Source organism: Macaca thibetana, chromosome 6 (assembly GCF_024542745.1).
Source record: "Macaca thibetana thibetana isolate TM-01 chromosome 6, ASM2454274v1, whole genome shotgun sequence".
NCBI lineage: Eukaryota > Metazoa > Chordata > Mammalia > Primates > Cercopithecidae > Macaca > Macaca thibetana.
The window spans coordinates 166044826-166058442 of NC_065583.1; the positions used below are offsets into that span (position 1 = coordinate 166044826).

General features: G+C 47.6%; 1 protein-coding gene across 3 annotated transcripts in view; it reads left to right on the forward strand.

The window, feature by feature from the left end:
- The window catches only part of DAP (death associated protein), an 840643-nt gene extending 827540 nt beyond the window's left edge, over positions 1 to 13103 (forward strand). For all 3 annotated transcript variants that reach the window (XM_050794086.1, XM_050794087.1, XM_050794088.1), the window contains exons 4-5: positions 9650 to 9692; positions 11084 to 13103. In XM_050794086.1, the coding sequence (XP_050650043.1) occupies positions 9650 to 9692; positions 11084 to 11197 (157 nt within the window). In that variant the 3' untranslated portion in view covers positions 11198 to 13103. The remainder of the gene's footprint in view (positions 1 to 9649; positions 9693 to 11083) is intronic.
- The last annotated feature ends 514 nt before the right edge of the window (positions 13104 to 13617 follow it).

Here is a 13617-nt window from a genome sequence, read left to right on the forward strand (position 1 = left end):
GCGGGATCAGAGACTTGACCAGATTCCCAGTTTCACTACTACTCCGCGCACAGGTGTGTGTGTGTGTGTGTGTGTGTGTGTGTGTGTGTGTGTGTGCGCGCGCGCGCGCGCATGTTTCTCCCCATCCCAGAATGCAACTGCGTGGTAACTAAGCTGACCCTAATCCCTACCAGGATGCTTGGGAAGGAAGAGGCTGACCAGTCAGATGCACATCGGACCCCTTGCTGTTGCACAGAATCCTATTTTGGGGTGAAGAAGGGCACTGCATTTTTCCAAGAGTGCAGAAGCTCCCCCAGGGTTAAAGGAAGAAGGGTAAGGACCCCACAAAACTAGCTATGGTGAGCCAGGCTGGAGCAGGGCAGCAGATACAAATTACTTTGTCCACAGGTTGCCTATCAGTAGCAATCCTGTTTGAAGATTATTAACAGTTGGTCCTTTTGGGACACCCGGATTCATTTTCTGGCTGACCTGCTCTCTGTAGCCCAGGAGAAAGTATTATTGCAATATCGGTGTCCTGTGGGGACTGAGTAGGTACATGTGGGGTGTCACATACAGTTCTAGGCAAAACTCTAGAAACCACACTGGAATGCAGTTGGGAGAATAGCTGAGAGAGTGAAGGAATTTGAAATCATGCCTTTGAGTCTGGGAAAGGGATGTTCTGGGGGTTTGTGGTAACCTTCTTCAAATATCAAAGGGCTGTCCTGTGGAAGAGTCGTTAGACTTGGGATGGGCGCTGGACTAAGTACAAGAAGACAGAATCCGGGCCCCTGGGAGACATCCAGGCGGCCCCCACTGAAGGCCCTCAAGCTCTTGACTGCAAAAGGATGAAGGTGTAGATTGCAGCAGCCGTCTGTCTGGTAGGGAACCTCCTGTCCAGCCCTAACTCACAGAGCGCGTCACTTTACCCCTCTCAGAACTGGCGCAGAAACCACGCTGTCAGAGCCCCGCGATGGCGAGGGAGTGTGTAAAGCCTTAGAACACAAACGAACGTTAAGTCTTCTCAATTTTTATATGAGTTACGTGTTGGGATGGCAGTAATTTGAATATATTGAGTTAAATAATTGCTGTATGGGAGTTTAGGGAAGTTTTAAAACTATGAATTTGGGTTTCTCTGCCCTTTCCACATTCGTTTAAAGATGAGACCATCAAACTCAGTGTTGATGAGATCTGCATTCCGCAGGGTTACTCCCTCACTGAGCGTCTCTGGCACTTCATCCTTCCTGTCTGCAGTCTCCACAGAGTGCCAATACGGTGTAAATCTTCTTCATTAAGAAAATTTAGAAAATAAGAAATAGTGAACTTTTGTTAAGGACAAAGGGTCCTTTTCAGAGTTTGATGTGGTCCTTACCAGATGGACAAGAGAGACCCACGTGCACGCACAGCAGGTGGCTGCTTAGTCTAGGTGTGAAAAAGCTGCAGTTTCTGCTAGTGTATAGGAAGTGTTATCTGGATTCTAATCCTGGCTAATTCTGCCTGGCTTGCAGTTCCTTTACATTTAAATAAGTGTGATTTTTAAAGTCTGGAAAGGCCTGAGGATACGGGGCAGGCAGGGTTGATAGTTTTCACTCTCTCTGTTTCCTGAGAGAAAATAATGTTGCATCTTCAAAACAGCATCTGTCAGAATGATTTTCATCAGATCAAATAAATCCTCAAAGCAGCTATCATACTTTATAGACTTGAGAAATGCAGGTTATACTTTGCATGGAAGCCTAATGGCATTTAAAATAGGCGTGTTTTGCCTGTACAGCCTTACACCCAGACTCTTGACCAGGGTTTCTCGCTTGTGAGATTTTGTTCAAGCTACCATATCTCAAAGAGTTTAGTAACTGTTTTGACTATATGAACATCATAAACAATTATTTGCCAATTTAAGTTACTGTTAATTATAGTTGGAAAAAAGGATTGGGCTGTGAAGCCTTTGGGCCAAACTTGATGGAAACCTTCAGCAGCATACGCTGCGTCACGGGGCGAGTGACGTGAAGATACATATCGCCGCTAGACATCTTGGAAGAGGCCTGCCTTTTGCCATCTTTTCATGGGCAGCTGCCATATGTCCTTACAGCCAATTATGGCCTTTTCAGTTTTAGAGGAGAGAAGACTTTTGGGGGAGGACTTTTGGTTCATAAAGACTTTTAATGATTAATGATCAATACAGATTGATACTTATTATTCTGCGGCAGGGAAGCTTATTCTTAAAAATTAGTTGCTAAATCTAAACCACAGTACGATACCTCTTCACACCCATTAGAATAGAGCCTTTATCCAAAAAATCAAAATAAAACAGAAAACAACAAGTGTTGGCAGGGATATGGGGAAATAGGAACCCGTGTCCGTTGCTGGTGGGAATCTAAAATGGAACAGCCGCTGTGGAAAACAGGGTGGTGATTCCTCAAAAAGTTAAACACAGAATTACCATATAACCCAGCAATTCCACTTCTGAGTTACACACAAAATAATTGAAAGTAGAAACTTGAGCACATATTTATACACCCACGTCCATAGCTGCACCATTCGCAGCAGTCCAGGTGTCCATCAGCAGACAAATGGATAAGCAGAATGTGGTCTGTCCGTACAGCGGAATGTTATTCAGCCTCAAAACAGAATTCCCACACATGCTGCCACATAAATGAACCCTGACAATACTATACTAGATGGAATAGGCCAGACACAAAAAGACAAGTACTGTATGATTCCACTTAACCTGAGATCCCTAAGATAGTTAAACGCATGGAAATGGCCAAGGGCTGGGAGGAGGAGAGAATGGGGAGCTAGTGTTTAACGGGGACAAACTTTCTGTTGGGAATGATGAAAAAGTTCTGGAAATAGATAAAGGTGATGATAGCATAATATTATGAATATACTTAATGCCACTGAGCTGCATAGTTAAAAATGGCTAAAATGGTAATATTGTTTGTAATTAGTTGCTGAGCTGGCTGGGGTTTCCAAACGAAGTTAGAAGGGAGGGAGAGCTTGGACTGTCTTTAGCGATAACGTTTGCCTGGAGCAGACCAGAGCTAAAGGAGACCCCTCAGTCTGGTGTCCTGTCACTTCCCACCGAGTCGCCTCTTGGGGCTCGATAAGACTTTCTCACGAAATACAATTCTTGAATATTGTGTAAAAAGTGCAGTCTTAAAGCAAGGACCTCACCTGCGGAAGTGCTGGATACACAGGGTTCTTTCTTTCAGTGCCTTATTTCTTACCGGCACCAAACAGATGGGGGCGCTGAAGAACAGCAGTGCAGGATGAAGTCTCAGGTCTTCATGTTGCTCTTCCCCAAGTTAATTGGGTGGAATGCACACTGTTATGGTTGTGCCCCAAAAGACTGCTCTGACCTAAGCTCTGACCTAAGCCACTGAGTGACTTTCCCTGTTCCTGCTCCTCAGCTCGGAGTCAGCCCTCAAGGTGTGCACAAGGGCAAGTTCATGGCCTTTCCGTCCTGAGTCCCTTTGACTGCAGCGCCAGACCCTCAGTCTTGCCATCACTCAGCCAAGTTGCCAGCACCACATCCAGCAGAATGACTGGCCACTTTGTATAGGATGTAGCACAAAGCACACCAACCCCTGGCTCATCGCCGCACCCGGCGGGCCTCACCTCACCCCCCACCACCCGATGGCTGGCAGAGGCACATTTCTTATGCTGAGCCTAGCATGATTTTCACTGACATGCCCTGTCTTTATGAGCAGAATCCAGCAAGCCACTAAAGCTCAGCAGATTCAGTCATGGCTTACCACAAAGGATCTATCCCCATAAAATTTGGGGTTTTGCAAGGACAGCGCCATCTGTGAATGCCTCCCGTGGACTCTTAGAATCTGCAACCTGCAACCACGGCCCTGGACACTCCTGGAATGAGCTGGGACTGTGGGGGAAGGGTCATTCTTACTCCTGGGGGTCTCCTTTAGCCCCCAGAGTCTCCATGGCCATTCAGCAGTTGTGATGGGACAGTGTCCTTGAGCAGCTCATGTGGGAGTGAGGTGCTAAATGTGGGTTTAGGAAAGGAAACAGCGTGAACTGGGAGTCAGTGGCTGGGTTCTAGGCCTCGGCTTCCCTGTGTGTTTTCCAGCACTCAGGCTAGAGCAGAGTGGTCATGATCTCGTATCATCACTGTTCATACACATTTCCCCTGGGACATACTCGAGGCCTGGAACCCCACCCTTGTCGTGATCAATGCAGGAGACGCCCAGAGGACATCATCTCTGAGGAGCACCGAGGGCAGGGAGGAAGGGTGGGACTGTGGCAGGTCCCTGGGTTTCAGACATCCGTCATCAGTGCACACAGGGGACCAGTGCTGGAAACAGACTCCTGATAGCCAGGTCCCCAGAGAGCCTCACGTGGTAGCTACTACATAGTGGGACTGGGCTCAACCAAGGAGCCTGTCAGGAACACCCAACATGGAGGCCTCTCCAGGCTGGCACCCTGCTGCTGGACAGCACCTCTGCGTCCAGAGTTCCATCCACCTCTGCAAAGGGTGGCCTACTCACAGCGTAGACCACCCTCATTGCTGGGATCTCCTTTAGCCCCCAGAGTCTCCATGGCCATTCAGCAGTTGTGATGGGACAGTAATTCTGTGCGTGTGTCAGTCTTTATAAATACACACATAAATACGGAATTACAAGTGATTTTAACTTTTTTTGCTTGTCTGCTTTTCAATAATGAATATGTACAGGCAGACCTCAGAGATATTGCAGGGTCTGCTCCAGACCACCATAATAAAGCTAATATTGCGATAAAGTGAGTCCCACAAACTTTTTGGTTTCACAGTGCACATAAAAGTTTTGTTTACACTCCATTGTAGCCTATTAAGTGTACAGTAGCATTACGTCTAGCATTACATCTAAAAAACAATATGCATACCTTAATTTAAAATTAAAAAACAATTAAAAATTCTGTATGCTGATGATCATCTGAGCCTTCAGTGAGGCTCAGTCTTTTTGCTGGTGGAGGGTCTTGCCTCAGTGTTGATGGCCGCTGACTGATTGGGCTGGTGGTTACTAAAGGTTGAAGTGGCTGTGGCAGTTTCTTAAAATAAGACAACAGGCCGGGTGTGGTGGTTCACGCCTGCAATCCTAGCACTTTGGGAGGTCGAGGCGGGTAGATCACTTGAGGCCAGGAGTTCAAGACCAGCCTGGCAAACATGGTGAAACCCCGTCTCTACTAAAAATATAAAAATTAGCCAGCCATGGTGGTGTGCGCCTGTAATCCCAGCTACTCTGGAGGCTGAGGCATGAGAATCTTTTGAACCTGGGAGGTGGAGGTTGCAGTGAGCAGACATCGCACCACGGTATTCCAGCCTGGGCAACAGAGTAAGACTCTCTCCCTCTCTCAAAAAAAAAAGACAACAATGAAGTTTGTGAGATAGATCAACTCTTCCTTTCAGGAAAGATTTCTCTGCAGCATACGATGCTGTTTGATGGTATTTTACCCATGGTAGAACTTCTTTCCAAAATGGAGTCAGTCATCTCAAACCCTGCCACTGCTTTATCAATTAAATTTATGTAATATTCTATATCCTTTTTTGTTATTTCAACAGTGTTTACAGCATCTTCACCAGGTGTAGATTCCAGCTCAAGAAACCACTTTCTTTGCTCATCCATGAGAAGCAACTCCTCATCCTTGAGGAGTTTAATCACTAGATTGCAGCCATTCAGTTCCATCTTCAGGTCCACTTCTAATCCTCGTTCTCTTGCTGTTTTCACCACATCTGCAGTTACTTCCTCCAGTGAAGTCCTGAACCCCTTCAAAGTCACCCATGAGGGTTGGAATCAGCTTCTTCCAAACTCCTGTTAATATTGATATTTTGACCTCCTCCCATGAATCATGAGTGTTCTTAGTGGCATCTAAATTCTTCCCAGAAGGTTTTCAATTTACTTTGCCCAAATCCACCAGTGGAATTACTTATTTCTTTAATAAGACTTGAAAGTTGAAATTACTTCTTGATCCATGGGTTGCAGAATGAATGTTGTCTTAACAGATATGAAAACAACATTAATCTCCTCTCCTTGTATACGTGGTCTTGGGTGGCCAGGAGCATTATAAATCAGCAGTAATACTTCGAAAGGAATCTTTTTTTTGAGCAGTAGGTCTCAACAGTGGGCTTAAAATAAGCAGTAAACCTTGATGTAAACTGATGTGCCGCCATCCAGGCTCTGTCATCCCATGTATAGAGCACACACACAGTAGATTTTACATAATTCCCAAGGGCCCTAGGATGTTTGGAATGGTAAATGAGCATTGGCTTCAAATTAAAGTCATCAGCTGCATTAGTTCCTAATAAGAGTCGGCTGTCCTTGGAAGCTTTGAAACCAGTCATTGACCTCCCCTCTCTAGCTATGAAAGTCCTAGAGTACATCTTTTTCCAATAAAAGGCTGTTTTGTCAACATTGGAAATCTGTTGTTTAGTGTAGCCACTTTCATCAATGATCTTAGCTAAATCTTCTAGAGAACTTGCTGCAACTTCTTCATCAGCAGTTGCTGCTTCACCTTGCACTTTTGTCTTCTAGAGATGGCTTCTTTCCTTAAACTTCATGAACCAATCTCTGCTAGTTTCCAGCTTTTCTTCTGCAGCTTCCTCACCTCTCTTAGCCTTCATAGAACTGAAGGGAGTTAGGGCCTCGCTCTAGATTAGACTTTGGCTTAAGGGAATGTTGTGGCTTGTCTTCTATCCAGACCACTCGAACTTTCTCCATATCCACAATAATGCTCTTTTACTTCCTTGTCACTCACCCCAGTGCTCACTGGAGTAGCATTTTTAATTTTCTCCAAGAACTCTTCCTTTGCATTCACAACTTGGCTATTTGGTAGAAGAGACCAGCCTGTCTGAGCTTCCAACTTGTCTTCCTCACTAAGCTTGGTCACTTCTAGCTTTTGATTGAAAGTGACAGACATGCGACTCTTCCTTTCACTTGAACACTTCTAGGCCATTGTAGACAATTGTAGAGTTGCTAGTTGTCCTAATTTCAATATTGCTATGTCTCAGGGAGTAGGAAGGCCTGAAGAGAAGGAGAGAGACAGGGAATGGCTGGTCAGTAGAACTGTCAAAACACATGCGACAAGTGTTGATTAAGTTTACCATCTTATAAGGGCACAGTTCGTGGTGCCCCAAAACAATTACAATAGTAACATCAAAGATCAATGACCGCAGAGCACCATAACAGACATAATAGTAATGAAGATGGACGCCCATAGACCTGCTTATGCAGAGTTGCCACAAACCTTCAATTCCTAAAGAAACACATTACCTGTGAACTGCAATAAGCCGATGCCATAAAACAAGGTACTTGTGTGTGTGTGTGTGTGTGTGTGTGTGTGTGTGTGTGTGTGTGTGTGTGTGGAGGGGAGGGTGTTTACCTATATATGTACACAATTACTCAAGCTTCCTCAGCCACCTTTTAGGGCTCAGTTTGATGGGGAAGCTAATTCCCTTTATTATGCATGTATTCTTACTAGATTGACTCTCTATGGATGACATTTTTATCAAGTTTCTGGAGTGGGGTGATCTCCTGTATTTCCGCCTTTCAGAGCCTTGACAGATTAAAAAGCAAGTAAGACATGGAGACAGTGAAAGCCACTGTGCACTCCTGCTGTGGAAAGACGGCTGTGCCTTGTTGAAGATGATAGTATATGATTTGCTACCAGAGTGGGGCCATCCCTGCTTAAGGCTGTTCATAGATGTTTAAAAGAACATTCCAAAGGACTTTAAGAAACTTTGCACTGCTATTTCTGTATTCCTTTCCAAATCTTTTATAAAATGTTAGAATTCAGACCACAGTTCCCAAGCTTTGGATGCAAACTCCTTGGCCTGAATCCCTGGAAGCCCTCCCCTGTTAGTGGCATCAGGCACCACAGCAGGGTATGCTTTAAGAATCAAAATGAATTCAGTTATACCACGTGGTGGGGCTTAAACTGGAGCTGAGCTTACTCATCTCTGGCCGGCTATTAATCCTATAGCTAAATCATATACGTAAAGGAAGGGGAAGAAAATCCAACCTTGGTAACCATACAACTAACACTAAATAAAACCAAGGTCATGTATGGGGTATCTCTGTGCTGCTTCGTAAAACTTGAAATTTCTTAATCTCGCCAAGTAACAGAAATTACTTGGGGGAATTTCAGGTGCTTTTGGTAAACTCTTTGGGGAAGTAAACAGTCAGTGAACTTTCTGAATGCTGGGACTTTTGCCTGCAGCAAAACAAAACTAAGACAAGTTAAAAAGACCACCAGCAGCAGAGGAGAAGTAGAGCTGGGAAGAGACAGGCTGGGGAGCTCAAGGGATAAATTCTACCCCCTCTGCCCAGCAGGGCTGGCCTTAAGCAAAACTGAGCCAAGAGGGAGATGCTTCTTCTCCGCCCACCTCCATGAGTGTTCCAGATCGATCGTGCTGTCCCAGCTGGGCTGACCTTGTATTCACCTCCTGCTCTTGGGTGCCTGTACCTCTTGGTGGAGGCATTTTGGAAGTGCACACACCTTATCCACTACCTTAAACTGTGTCCTGATGTTTTAAATTTTGGCACATGTAGCCATCAAAAATAAATGTACAGGAGAGTATATAATTACATGGAGAGATGCTTACCATAGTCTTAGTTCAGAAGGCAGATTACAAAACAGTGTGACTATTTTTGTAAGAAAAAAGTTAAGAAGAAGACAAGCACGTACATCTATGCATAGAAGGAAAGCCTGGAAGGATAGCGCCATGTTAACAGCCGTGTTTCCAGGTGGTGGACCTGCTGGTGATTTGAGCCTGTTTGGGCTTCTCTGTTTTTTCACACTGGGCTGTATTGCTTTGGTACTGTATCCGTTCCCTCAATACTCCACAGTGTGGTGAGCTCAGTGTGAGTTAACATGTCAAGAGGTGACAAGTTTCCCAAGGACCTTATGTTTGTAATGCTCGGGGATTGATGGGGGATGGGAAGTTTGTGTTGGCTCTGGAATCTGCCCTGTGAGGATGCTGGAAGGGGAAGCCCAGGGTTGAGGAGGCAGTGAGAAAGTCTCCAAGTCCACGCCATGTAAAACTACTTCTCCCCTGCTTTAGTGAAGCGCCTGTTTCATGATCTCATTAAATCAAAAGAATTGGGCTTGCCCACAGTTAAAAGTGTTGATTTAACCAAAAAACAAAAATAGGCTAGGCACGGGGGCTCATGCCTGTAATCCCAGCACATTGGGAGGCCAAGGTGGAAGGTTGGCTTGAGACCAGGAGTTCAAGACTAGTTTGGGCAACATAGCAAGACCCTGCCTCCGCAAAGATAAAACAATTAGCCAGGTGTGATGATGCACGCCTGTTGTCCCAGCTACTCGGGAGACTGAGGCAAGAGGATCACTTGAGTCTAGGAGTGGAGGCTGCTGTGAGCTATGATCGTGGCTCTGCATTTCAGCCTGGGTGACAGAGACCCTGCCTCTAAAAAAACTACAAATAGAAAGTGCTTGTAGGCAATTCACTTGCAGTTGGCTGCAGTCTCTTTCTCTCTCGTACTCGGGGCTGAACTAGCCTCAGGAGAAGGAGGCTCCCGAGCCCCGTAGTGTGGTCATTACAACAAATAATGCAGAGGAAGAGGTTCGCTCCCCATTCCGCCTCCACGCCCTCCAGCCTGGCTCTGCCACTGTGTCCCCTTTTTTGGACTGTTTTGTTAAATCTGCCTTTTCCTTTCTTGTTTTCCAGTCCACCTAAACCCACTGTGTTCATCTCTGGGGTCATTGCCCGGGTAAGTCTGGGAGTGTCTGCAGTGGGTTTGAGGCCTTTGCATGGCAGCATGGAGTCTCCTGGTTCCTTCTGGTTTTATTAAACTCTACCTGGAATAACCCAGCACCACTGCTCATCTCAATTGTGGCCATGGCTCTCTTGGTTGCCACATTTCCCCAGAGGGTGCTTCTGCAGACCCCAGGCCAGACTCACAGTTTGGGTCACATCCTTTACCTTTCCAGAGCCGCCCTTTGGTGAGACCCAACATTGTGACTTAAGCGCAGGCCTCCCACCAGTAAACCATCAGCGAACCCCCGCCAGCGAACCCCTGCCAGCAAACCCCCACAGTATTGCCGTCCACAGGGCTGCTGTTCTCAGGACATTCACTTTCTTATCAGAGGATGCCTGAAGAAAGTGCCAGCGTTGGGGACAGCCCACTGTTGGTGGAGCTGTGACCACAGCCAGCCAACCTGCCAGCCAGAGAAGTGTGGCTCCAGCCTGCTCGTGTGGGCCCCACTCTGGCCACACCCACAGTTGGCACGAAGCCCATTGATCCCTCTGGAAAATAGCGGGTCCCTCATGAGACTGGGCAGGCCGAACCTGGCTCTGTCTCGTAGGCGCCCTATGCATTTCCTTCCCGGCCAGTGCCCCAGGCCTAGCTCACAGCTGTGGTGGCACATCTGAACTTAAGATCCTGGATTTGGTTCTGTCCTGCCCCCAATGTAAATAGTCACAAATACAAATGTAGCAGAAGAAAGCCCCAGGCATCCAAGTCAGTTCTGTGGGAGTCGCGTGTTCCTGTGTCTCACGGCATGGGGCAGAGCCAGTGAGCATTCTTGCTGTCCTGCCAGGGTGTGGGCCTCAGTGCCACCTGCCATTCCCCGGTTCTGATGGCCTGGGCCCCCCACCACCCAGAGGGGACAGGCTTCCACCCTCCTTTACCCATTCACAGTCCATGCCCGCCCTGCACGGACACTGGTGGGCGCTGGCCTGGGGCTTCCTCACACATGAATCCCATGCTTCCTGCAGAGATGCTGTTGGGCGCTGGCCTGGTGCTTCCTCACATACAAACCGCATGCTTCCCGCAGGGACGCTGGTGGGCATTGACCTGGCTCTTCCTCACATACAAACCCACTGCTTCCTGCAGAGATGCTGTTGGGTGCTGGCCTGGGGACTGCCTCACCCATGAACCCCATGCATCCCGCAGGGACGCGGGTGGGCATTGACCTGGCTCTTCCTCACATACAAACCCACTGCTTCCTGCAGAGATGCTGTTGGGTGCTGGCCTGGGGACTGCCTCACCCATGAACCCCATGCATCCTGCAGAAACGCTGGTGGGCACTGGCCTGGGGCTTCCTCATCCATGAACCCCATGCTTCTTGATCAACCTGAGCTTTCTGTGTATCCTGACAGGGTGACAAAGATTTCCCCCCGGCGGCCGCGCAGGTGGCTCACCAGAAGCCGCATGCCTCCATGGACAAGCATCCTTCCCCAAGAACCCAGCACATCCAGCAGCCACGCAAGTGAGCCTGGACCCCACCAGCCTCCCCCGCGGCCCCGGCTCTTCTGTACTTGGTATTTCCCTGACAGAGAAAACCAGCACTTTCTCCCAAATCCTGCTCTGCTGGGAAATCTAAGGCAAAACCAAGTGCTCTGTCCTTTGCCTTACATTTCCATATTAAAAACTAGAAACCGCTCCAGCCCAAACCTTGTTTATGGGGAGTCCGGTTGGATGTCGTTTGAGGATGATTGCGCCCCTAGAGGTGCCATTAGCAGAATTTGCCAAGATCTGAGAAAAACTTTTAGCTTTAGTTCTATTTCAGCAGTCGCCTGACATCCTTGTCTGTGGTCTTAAAAACAAGAAGGCACACATTTGAGAGGATGAGATTAAGGTTAGGGGAAAAGCTCAGCCATTGCATGCTTTTTAGTATTGGGACAGTAAAATCTTAACACCTGCGGGAAAGTAAGAACTAAGGGAATGAGTTTGGGCGGCCCCTCAGAAAGACCGTTAGAGGCAGGGAAGAGCAACGCCAAATTTCCCTCCCTTGTGAGATGGGGGATCCTGTGCAGGCTGAGGAGGCACCCATGAGAAAAGCCAAAAAAGCAGAGCGAGACTCCGTCTCAAAAAAAAAAAAAAAAAAAAAAAAAAAAAGCATGCATCTTAGAAATAGCTCCTCAATTCCAAGAGTCAACATTAGAAATAGCTCCTCAATTCCAAGAGTCAACATGCCAAAAAATGAGGCTGGAGGCAGGTAGCTCCGAGGGAGGACTGCTGGTATGAGATCTCGGCATGGCAAGCCCAGCATCGCCTCAGCCCAGACAGGCTCCACCAGGAGATCAAGCAAAGCTGGCCTTAAGGAATCACCTCCTGAGCCACTTCAGAGTCTGGAAGTGACCACGGACCAGGGTGGAGGAATAGACTTCTACTTCATTCTGGGACACTTGAGCCAGGGAGTTGAAAGCTTGGAAAGAGCAGATAAGAAACCTGCCCCTTGTCTCCCTAGGGACGTGAGACACCACATTCCATTTGTGCTAGAAAAACCTGTCCACTGATGGGTCTAACCGTTCCAAATGCTTTCCACCCTGTGTGCACAGCTGCCTGGGTCCGTCGTCACTTGGGTGCGTCACGTTGTCCTCCGATTTTTAGATGAATTTCCTGTCTAGAGATGTCCTAGTCTGCTCACTGGCTGGTGGCAGTAGAGTACCCTGCATGTCCGAAAAGCCAGAGGGTTCGCCTAGTCAGACGAAACTCCAGAACGGTGCTTGCGGAGGGCCTGACTGTCCTGCTCACCCACAGCCGATCTGCTGCAGGCCAGCAACCATGCCGTGAGCACCTGCCAACCACCAGCCTTTCTGGTACTGTTCTGTTCACATCTGCCTGCTGGTGAGGGCAGAGGCAGACCTGGTCAGACCCAGCGCCCATCCTCCCTGAGGGAGCACAGCACAGCCTCACACTTGAAAGGCAGTGTTTGGTTTCCCATCTAATCAACTTAAGGGAAGCCGGCGTGTACCCTTCAAGACCCTGTCGCCACCTGTTTCCTCATCAGTTTGGTATAAACTGAGGGTGGCTTTTGGAGACCCAAACTTGGTCAGCAGCGCTACCATGGAACACCCCAGCAAGCACCTCCCAGCCTGCCTTTTGGAGTAGCACCCAGGAGGGGATGCTGCGCTCCAGCAACACCAGGTCAGGCCCGTGCAGACCCCTGCCCCTGCCGCTGCAGAAATCCAGAAGCATGCTGAATGCTTCTCAGTCTTCAGCCGGAGGGAGGGCTGTGATTTCCAGAGGTGTGCTTTTTATGTACTTTTAGCTAGATCTGGCATGCATCTGTGGCCTTTAGATCATTAAATCCAAACTGTTTGCCTAAGTGAGTGTATCAGTTGTTAACTTCAAGAATATTGATGATTTATAATAAAGCTCCTGCATTTCTCTCCAGCTTTGTTTTTTCTTGTAGATCAGAGATTCCCTTTTATATTTTACCGGGGTTGCCAGATGGTTTCAATAGAAGTACAAATACCCATACATGTGTACATGATGGGCGTTTTCAAAACTTATTTTCCAGATACAAAAGTCGAACTCTTGGACACCTGGTGACTCGAGTCTAATTATCTACTTAAAATGTCATAACATGGAAAAGCTTAATACCATTGATTAAAGCATATTACTTGGGCCCAGCAGCTGGCCTGTGCCAGGAAGGCCCTTTGGGAACAGATGTAAGAGAGAATGATTAATAGTAAGCCCAGGGGTGACGGTGAGCAGCTTTTGATGTACAAGACGTTTGCCTTAATCAGAAGGTCTCCTGTAACCCTTGTGAGAAAATAATCACAACTATTAGACTGGCGATCCAGAATCAAATCGGAATTTGAGTGGGAGGGGCCTGAGGTTTTCTCACCCAGGGCTGTATTTGTCAGAGAGCACCAGAGGGAGCACCAGGGGCCGCATTCACAGC